Source organism: Podarcis vaucheri (assembly GCF_965113315.1).
Source record: "Podarcis vaucheri genome assembly, chromosome: 1".
NCBI lineage: Eukaryota > Metazoa > Chordata > Lepidosauria > Squamata > Lacertidae > Podarcis > Podarcis vaucheri.
In genome coordinates, this window is record NC_138759.1 from 93,361,208 (window position 1) to 93,371,575 (window position 10,368).

General features: G+C 44.6%; 1 protein-coding gene across 1 annotated transcript in view; it reads right to left on the reverse strand.

The window, feature by feature from the left end:
* TFCP2L1 (transcription factor CP2 like 1) overlaps positions 1-9,495 on the reverse strand; it is a 39,739-nt gene extending 30,244 nt beyond the window's left edge. The window contains exon 1 of the mRNA XM_082238471.1: positions 9,271-9,495. Coding sequence (XP_082094597.1) covers positions 9,271-9,332 — 62 coding nt within the window. The 5' untranslated portion in view covers positions 9,333-9,495. The remainder of the gene's footprint in view (positions 1-9,270) is intronic.
* Between the last annotated feature and the right edge of the window lie 873 nt (positions 9,496-10,368).

Sequence of the window (10,368 nt, forward strand, 5' to 3'; positions counted from 1 at the left end):
AGAACCTCCAACCAGCATCTGTTTCCAACTCACAGAAGTTCAATCAACATCTCCCTCACCAGAAATTGCACATAAAGATGTATGTAAGAGGCCCCCCCCCCAGCAACACCAATATGTCAGGTTTACCATGCAAAGTAGGCATTTCTTCAGTGTTGGGCAATGAGTTTAATCAAGACTAAGCAATGGACATTCTTTGAATATGGCAATCTGGATTCCTATCACATTGCTGCATTGTATACCTATCACATTAAATGGACATCAAAATATTTGTTTCTCAACGAGAACATTTTGCTTATATAGTTGGCAGCTGAAGACACGAGCTGCTGGTCAGAATATATTTTTGAGATCTAATGATCAGCCCAATTAAAGAAGTGCTTAGAAGACAGCTGAAAATAACTACATTTATTCTACATTAGAAAGACAGAGCTCTTAAGATTTTGCTTTGTGATGCAAGAAATGGGTTTTCAAAGGGGAAGAACTAAAGAGAGACTGGAATTAGAAGGGTTAGTAAGGTAAAGGATGCCTGGATGGTTAAGTCCAGTCAAAGGCAACTATGGGGTGTGGTGCTCATCTTGTTTTTCAGGCCGAGGGAGCCGGCATTTGTCCACAGACAGCTTTCTGAGTCACGTGGCCAGCATGACTAAACTGCTACTGGCACATGGAGGACCATGACGAGTGCCAGAGCACATGGAAATGCTGTTTATCTTCCCACCACAGCGGTATCTATTTATCTACTTGCACTGGCAAGCTTTTGAACTGCTAGGTTGGCAGAAGCTGGGGCAGAGCAGCAGGAGCTCACCCCATTGCATGGATTCAGCGCCACCACTGAGCTTCTTGGGATTACTGATCAGAAGGTTGGCAGTGCGAATCTGCCAATGGTGTGAACTCCTGTTGCTCTGTCCCAGCTTCTGCCAACCTAGAAGGGTTAGTACAATAGGCAAAGAGCTATATAGACAATTGAAGCCCCATCCTAAGCTGCAAAAGCATCAAGGTAGCAATAGAAAACCCTTTCCATCTACTACTCCAACAAAAAATGCTAGCCAAGGTAGTTGCCTAGTGTTACCTTAAGGCTAGTCCCACTCAAAGAACAATGTGCAAAAACTTATACAAAGCACATACAGATTCCATACCCTATGCATTAGATAAATGGAGATGGGTGCACAACACTTCTCTGGGTGACAGTTCCTCTTGTGGTAGATATTCACATTTATGCTATGTTTAGACCACAGACTTGCGTTTTATAAGTTTCTGAACATGTTAGGCCACATTCTAAGGCTGCTGAACTAGTCACAAGACTGAGAACCTATGCAAGAGTGTCATGGGTTCACCTCTTTTAAAAGTGCATCATCAAGTAGTACATTAGTGCACTGTACGTACAGCATAAGGTGCCTAGTTTTAACGAGATAGAAAAAATCTACTTCCAATCATTTTGCATCAGTACTTGGTTCAAGTCAAAACCAATGCCATTTTGTAACAGATTACATTACAATACCAATATCTGAGCTGAAAGAGTAATAACATACTTCCCAGATTCTCTAATCAAATCAAACTAGTTTTGTTCCCTTGGTCTGATCATTATGTTTTGGTTATCCAAAATATACAGCACAATCTTCTTTATACATTAAAAGGAAAACTGAATGTGGTGGGGGGGAATGTGTACACTTGAAAATGCTGGCAGCATTAAGATAAATTCAACAGTGTAAATAAGTTTTGATGGTTGTAATAATGGAATACTTTATGTAAAATATGCAGGGATTTATGGTATACAAAATGAACCACATAAGGTGAAGAAGGGAAGTCACATACTGTAAGGATGTTTAAATGAGTATTTAAAATTGTAAAACAGAATACACACACACACACACACACACACACACAGTCATACCTCAGGATACAGACGCTTCAGGTTGTGTTTTTTTGGGTTACAGATGCGCTGAACCCAGAAGTACCAGAATGGGTTACTTCCGGGTTTCGGCAGCTACGCATCCGCAGAGTGCTAAATTTCACTTTGCACATGCACAGAAGTGCTGAATTGCAACCCGTGTGTGCGCAGACATGGCGCTGTGGGTTGCGAATGCTGCAGGCTGCGAACGTGCCTCCCGCACGGATCACGTTCGCAACCCAAGCATCCACTGTATATATATATATATATATATATGCAGGTTTTGGTGTCTTCGGGTGTCTTCCCGTGTAAGAGTCGGGGTGTCTGTGCGACGTTTCGACGAGGTCTCACTCGTCATCTTCATCTGAAGATGACGAGTGAGACCTCGTCGAAACGTCGCACAGACACCCCGACTCTTACACGGGAAGACACCCGAAGACACCAAAACCTGCATTCCTGTACCCGTGAAAATCTACGAAAGCAAATATATATATATATATATATATATATATATATATATATATATATGCGCAGCACAGGTCCCCTTCATTTTAAGTACACATTTTGGTCCAATGGTCATCATGAAACCTCTTGGCATTTCAGTTAGGGGACCAATTTTCATGAAATTTAATGCCAAGTATGCCTATATGCATCAAGGCAAGGATGGGGAATCTGGCTTCTGAGCCCATTGAACAAAACATGCTAATTTGGCAATATTTTGTGACAAAAAGTCCTTAAGTGAGAGAAGTCGACATTTTATCTGATGGAGAAAAAAGGACACATAAGCCATAGTGTTAAGCATGTGACTAAATTACTTACTTCACTGCATTTAAGATGCTTTTCGTAACCTTGCACCCAAACAACATGTGATGCTCAGTCACATGTAGTTTCTTTCGTTTTGCAAAAACGTAGGCATGCGTGGAAGCTATAATCTGCATGAAAAATGTTGTTTGTGGAGCAGGCCAATGCAGTGGCACTTCTTACTTCCTTACCTCTACTGTGGTCTTCACACTAATGCCCTTCCCTGCCAATTTAGAGAATGTGATTTTTGGCAGGAGGGGAAAAGTTATAGGTACTTTACACATCTAGTTGTAAAAAGTTGGTCCAGCATAGTGGCAACCTCAGTTCAAACCTCACTTTAATCATTAACTCAGTGAATGGCCTTAGGTAAACTACTATCTCTCAGAATTGGATCTGCTGTATGCAGGCAATATCGCTTCGACTCACAGGTTTACTGCAAATAAGGTACTGAGAGGGTGTGTGAAATGCTTTGAACATCAGTGGAAGTGCTAAGCATTTAATGACAGATATTATTATTATCAAAACCTGAGCAGTAGTGAGTGTTATGAATACATTAGTGTTAACCAACCACTCCTTTATTAAGCAAGGTAGTGAGCCAGTGCATACTTACTCAGAAACAAGCCCTTCCAAGTTCAACAGAACTCCCACTGTTCTAGGAGCATTTTCTGACAGGGAATTTCATTAGAGCAAGCAGTTTCTAAGCTCTGGGCACTGTGAGCCTAAGATTTCAGATTAAAACTGCAGAGTGAAAGGAAAGGAGGACCTTTTTCTGCCTCCCCAATTTCAGCTACTCTCTAAAGACTGGAGAAGAGACCCTCTTAAGAATATTAGAGGGGTGGGCAGGGAAAGGACTAGACCACGTGAAAAATGAACTTATTTTAGCTGCAGTTCATTCATTTTCAGCTTTGTATTCTTGTTATTAAAAAAGTGTGCCTAGACATTCTGCTGTTGCGCCCATAAGCTAAGTTTTAAGGTGCCATTTAGCTCTGAGCTTTCATATCTCTCAGTTTCTAACACTGAGTGTGAATAAGACCTTTGCTTCAGTTAGGGAATGTGCTAGGATAGCCCTAACCTGCTGTCCTTCAGATGTTTCTGGACTCCAACTCCCTTCATCCCTGTCTGGCCATGCTGCTCAGAGTCCAACATCTGGCACCAGATTGGTTGCCCTTATGTTAGGGGCTTTGGCTTAACAGCAGCGTAGTGGGACAGAGCAGCAACAGAGCTCTCATTGAAAATACAAGAGCCATCTTCATTAACTCTGGGAAGTCATGAGCACTTTCCCAATTAGGGAAGCTAATGGAGATGGAGCACAGGTATTATATAACTAATATCTCCTGGGTAGGGACAATGAAAAATAATTAGAATGCTTTAAAGACGCACCCCAGAGGCATACCAACCTTACCACACAGCTCAGAGCTAAGCAGAGAAGGTTGGTCCACAACAATGGTTTTGCATCTCTTATAGCAAGAGTTATTTACAGCATGCCAATTTATTTGGTTTAGAGCCACTTACATTTATCGCCTCACCCCATGCCACAGAATAGGCTTGTCATAGTTATGCAATTCAAAAGGCTCGCCAACTTAACATTACAAGAAGGACAAAGCAAGGTTAACAAAAGAAGGAAAAGAAATCCTTAAAGAATACTGACCTACACCTTCCAGAATAACTCCACCAAAATCTTTGCAGTTCAGTTCTACCAGCTGCCTAAATTTAGGCACGTCCACACCTAGTTGTGAAACTCTATAAAGTACTCGTGCAGTGGTTCACTCTCTCATCAGTTGACCTAGGAGAATCTCCCTTGTTTTATATTTTGCACCATTTGTTTGTTTTAGTATACTGAAATTGTAAAACATTTAGGTAAAATAGAACCGATCAAATAGAAAAAGCAACCTAACCTTCCATTTTACAAATTCAAAACAGGAGCAAAAAACCTCAAATATTTTGTCTGTTACAAGATGCACTGGATATGTTGCTCACTCCTCTGAGTGAGAAAAATAGATAAACTGCTTCTGTAGCTGACTACATGGGCAGATATTTAGTACAGTGCTACTCAAAGTGTTGACCCACAAATTGGTCCTGTTCCACGGGTGATGAGCTGCCAGTCCACAGTGACTCCACCACAGCTTCAGGGACCAAATATGGTACTGGTCCCTGGCACCTGGAGGTGGGCAATGCCAGTCCACCACATCAAATCGTTTGAGAAACACTGGCTTAATATACAAGTGCTGAGACCAGAATAAGGATTGAAGAGACGAAGTACTTTCATTCACACAAATAATAATCTCTGCTCCATACCACTGGTAAAGTGATACACAATGTATTCAAGCAAACTCTTACATAATCAAGATTTGTTACTTTTAATAATAATAATACATAATAATGTCAATGTACAACCTGTGTACAATGAAATTTTACTGCAGATTGTATGAGAAACTAACTTATTGTTTCTACACTTCCCCTAATAAATAATCTTCCACACTTTTTTCCCCTTTCCCACATTTTTTTAAACTAAGGAGATAGTAAAATAAAAGTTGCCTTTTTTTGTCCAATACAGTGGACGCTCAGGTTACGAACGTGATCCATGCGGGAGGCACGTTTGCAACCCGCAGCGTTCCCAACCTGCAGTGCGGTGTCTGCACATGCGCACTTTGCGATTTGGCGCTTTTGTGCATGCGCAAAGCGTGATTTAGTGCTTCTGCGCATGCGCTGAAACCTGGAAGTAACCTGTAGTGCGCAACCGGAAAATACGCAACCTGAAGCGTCTGTAACCTGAGGTATGACTGTACAAAGAAACACCCTCTTGGTTGTAAAGAACACAAGCGTAGTCCTCTGTGCACCTATATACACCTTACAGAAAAGTTATTATCAATAGTAGCTTCTGATGGACAAAAAGAAAATGGCAAAAAGTTGCAAAAAGGAAAGTTGGTAACAGCTGTCAATATTGTTGTTATGGTACATGAATATAAATCAAGCCAACATTAACAGTTTCAGTTCAACCACATGTAGAAATTGATTGCAAAGTTTACCTTGCATTAACTGCCACTGAACCTGCTTGAATTTCAGTGGGAGGGGTGGTGGAGGTGGTGAGAGAGATGACGTAAAAATATCCTCAAAACACAGAGCATAAAGCAAGGTTAATGTTCTGTCACAATTCTGAAATAGGTAAAAGTTGCCCCGAGAGACTTTTGTGCCTTTTAAAAAGTTGAAACAGAACTGTTTCACCAAGGGTAGAATTTCCTATCAAAGGGCAAAAGGATGGGGGAAGGTGCAGCTAGCAGCAGACAGGTGTCTTCTTCAGGGTTTGGGTACAAGAATGGTCCTGGGTGAGAGATCCCACAAGACAGCAACAGCCAGGGAAGGGCCCCTTACCCTTGAACAGTACTGAAACCAGGACAAGACTCAAGTCAACACATGCACACATGTTCATACCATGGAACCAGCACCACACTGTGCCAGGGAAGGGTGTAGGAAGAACACAAGAGCCTGTACCAACAACACATTCAAACCATTAGTGCATCATGTGCCGCTCTATATGGCTTGGCTTTTGCCTGCTTATTGGTGTCTAGACTGCCAAACAAGTTATAACATGGAAAACTGTTAGGCATGAAACCTAAGCGATTGCAATTTAAGTTTGCCATTTGCTCCTACACCCCATTTTTAAAACCAGCTAAATGCAAACTTTATGGCTTCAGTATCAAACCAGCTTTCTCTCCCCCTCACACCCCAATTTGTGTTCACCATCCAGTCTGATGCATTTGTCATCTTAAAAGTTTCTTCACAGTTTTCTGGCATTATTGTTGGTCCTACCAAAGGCATTGCTTGACTATGGATTTTGAAATAGCATTCTAGACACAGTTCAAAAGCACAGATAAAAATCACACTATTAAAATAAAAACACAACTGTACAAGTATAGCTTTCTGTTGGGAAGGGCTGGAATGTAGATTTTCCATTTGCTATCTTTTACATTACCCACTGCCCCTTTTGCTAAATAAATAAAATGTGACCGATGTGGAAATAAGGCAGGAAAAAACTGGATTAAACAAGCCCAGTAAAGTGAATGAAAAGGATCTAGTCGTCATCATTCAAACGAGGGGAGGAGATAAGAATGAGAGAAAGCTGGTTTGGAAAGCTAGTGCCTCTATCTGCAAGACATTTGCCAGTGCTTGCAAGACACTTGCTCAGTTCTCAAAGAACACTTTGCTAAATCTTCCCAGACCTGTTCATAGAGGGATTAATTTAAGGGATAGCTCTATGGACTCTACTCAAAAAAAGCCCATACCGTACTAAATTTGCTACTGTTTAAGGTGCTGTAAGGCTTGGTTACCCCATCGTTTAAGGATGGCTGGCAGTGCTCGTCTGTTCCAGCAATCAATCTCTTGTGATACCTTAAAGATTAACCATTTTATTATGCCATACATTGTCATGGACTAGAGTCCACTTCATCAAAACACATGAAGTGTTAGATAGTACTTAACTGGCAAATTCAGTACAATTATATGCATGGCTGTAGAGTACTGTATGCACATCTATAGAGTTGAAGAGGTGCATGTGTATATATACTTGCCAGTCCAGGATTACACTTCATGCATCTGATGAAATGGACAGCAGTCCAGGAAAGCTTATGGCACAATAAAATTGTTAGTCTTTAAGATACCACAAGAATATTTGTTGCTTTTGTGGCAAACGATGTTGAAGTGGCTACTCTTCTAGAAATAGTTACAAAGCTTTTCGTTATACCACAGTTAACGCATTCACAGTCATGAACACCAAGTGTGATCCTTACTCTCTCATAAGATGCACTGGGAGAGAAAAGTCTGAGCAATCTATAAGTACACAAACACAATGCATAACTCTGTGTTAACTAATCCAAACTAAATAACTACTTGGTCACCAGAGCTTCCACCTCACTCACAGCTGTGCAGCTTTTCAGTGACAAATTACTGGAAAGGCATTAAGAGGTAATCGGCATTAATTGACCTGGGCTAGAAGCTGCAGTCACCAGGCTCCTTTAAGTTTCCTGGAATTTCCACTTGTTCAAACCCACATCGTACACCCCCACAAAAAGTGGGAAATGTACAAACAAGTCCAAACCATTAAGAGAACCCACAGAGAGGGCAGTTCTTCCTAGCTATCACAGGTGAGCATGATAACCCACAGCTGCATCACTCTTCCCTCCTGCTCCAGAGAATGGTGCCCATCCAGCTCCCTGAAACAGACTAGCCCATCTCAGCTACCACTGCTCAGCAACCCATCCCCGACCCCAAGATTCACGCACACAGATGAGGTCTAAATGGAGTCCACTTTCACAAATCCACATCTTTCTGAGACGGTGCCTATCCTTGCCGGTGGTGCAGCTACATAACGATCCATTATTTTTACTAGAATCCTCATAACTTCAGAAACTGCACATGCACACCACACACGTGTCTTTTCCTCTCTCCCCCTCTCCTCAGAACCAAACACCTATTTAGATTAGGGTTACCAGATGTCCCCGCTTCCCGGGGACAGTCCCCAGATCTGCAAATCTGTCCCTGGAATGTCCCCAGATTTGCAAATCTGTCCCCGGGAAACATGGGAGCCAGCCTGGTAGCACAGTTGGCTCTGGTTGGCTTCAGGAGCTGCTCGCTGCCGTGGCGCAGGAAAAATGGCAGGCGCCACAGCAGCGAGCAGCTCCTGAAGCCAGCCAGAGCCAACTGCACTACCAGGCTGGCCCCTCCTGGGCAATGGCTGCCCGCCTGTGATTCCCAAGCCTCCCCTGATCTGTCAAAATAAACTGGGAAGGAGATCAAGGAAGGCTTGGGAGTCATGGGCGGGCAGCGCGCCGTTGCCCAGTTTTATAAAAAAACTGCGCATTTATGTTTCACAGGGTGTGAAAGAAGGGCTTTGCACCTTTATACAATATGCATGTGTGCTTGGGCCCAGGGTCTTTTGCCTCACCATCCCCACTACTGACTTCCTGTTGCTACTCAGCTTCAAAAACAAAAAAGTGTCCCCGATTCATTGAAAAAAATCTGGTAACCATAATTTAGATTGCCTATAATATTCCACAACGCGCTGTCAACTGATAGTGTTGTATAAAAGAGCCCAGTCAATCACAACCTCTTAAAGTCGTTCGCCCCCGAAATTAAACAAACAAACCCAATTTGGCTCCACTCATTCCTGCTCAGTATGCTTCTAGCTCTCTCTCTACAGCACCGCGCCGCCTGAGTCCCGCTCCCCGTCCTTCCCGCATCCCTAACAGGGCAGACCTGGACCCTCAAAGGCTGCAACCATATGCACGCTTTTCCTAGCAGCAAGCGCCGCTGAGCCAGAGGGTCTTGCTTCTGAGCAAACTCGCATAAATAAGAGCGGGAGCTTGCGCTGTACGTCCCTAATGTGGAGCCCAGCAAGGAGACCCCTCGCTCCAGAGACCTTCCTTCTGCTCTGCAGCGTAAACCAATGGCCCCAACCGCAAAGCCAGTTTAGCTGCAAGACAGTCCGTCGGTAAGTCAGTCGGTCGACGTCCCCCCGCCGCCCCGCTTGAGAACCTTGCGCCCTTTTCCCGCCTTACGGCGGCTCGCTCCCCGGGCTCGAAGGGCTCACTCACCGCAGGTAGCTGCCTGTCGAGTGCTGGTTGTAATGCTCCGGCTGCGTGTGCCAAAACAGCATCTTCTTCGACGGCTGCCGCTACCGCTGCTGCTAAGCTTCGCTCGCCCGGTAGCCCTAAACCCCAAATCCCCTACACGTCGAGGCGGGCTACGAACCCCGAAACCTGAAGCCAGCCCAAGACCAAACTGCGCGCACTCGGCAGCCGGCGCCTCTCCGCGCGCTTTTATTGAGCAGCCGCGTGATCCGCTGCTTGGCCGCTCCCAGGCGCTGAGGTCAGCCGCCGGCCTCTCCTCTCCGCCGCGCGCTCTCCCCGCCTCCCGCCGCCGCCGCCGCCGCCGGCCCGCTCCCCGCCACTCCGGGCCGCGCGACTGGGCGCCAATCCGCAGTCGGCTGCTGTCCGAGGCGCAGGTGGAGAAGCCGAGGCGGAGCTACGGAAGTGGAGTTGGGGAAGATGACCTCACGGAAATGGAGGAGCTACACAGACTGCCTTCTTCCGAGGTTTAATGTATATAACTATTATTTATCTTTGCCGCCCGCCCCCCACCCCAGCCATCTTGCCTCACGAAGGATGCTGAACTGGAAAATTTGCCACCCCACTGCTAAAGGCAGTGCTTTTTCTGTTGGTACGCAGGGGTACGCATACCCCTAAACATTTTGTGAATCTAAGTTTGGCCTCATTGAGGGGCGCTATTTCAGTATAAGTAGGAAAATGAGAGTACCCCCTAAACATTTTTTAAGGGGAAAAAAACACTGCCTAAAGGTATTGCCTAAACTGTGATTTTTTTTTATAGCACTTCCCACCAAAGTAGTTTGTATACCACATTTGGGGGGCGGTCTCAGGCATGGGGCGAATGTGACCCTCAGAGACCCCCCCCCACGGCTGTTAAAACTTCGCAGGCCACATCCGACCTGGTAACTGCAATGCATCTTTGACCTTTGGTAATGCCTCTAGCAAAACACGCACCTGCGATTTGGCTGCAAACCCCACACACCCTCCCTCACCCCCACATGGAGCTTTACACACTGCACTGCTCAGTTGGGACCCATAAGCATTTGAGGGAAAGGGGATGCATTTGCCTTGGCCTTGCTCTTCCCC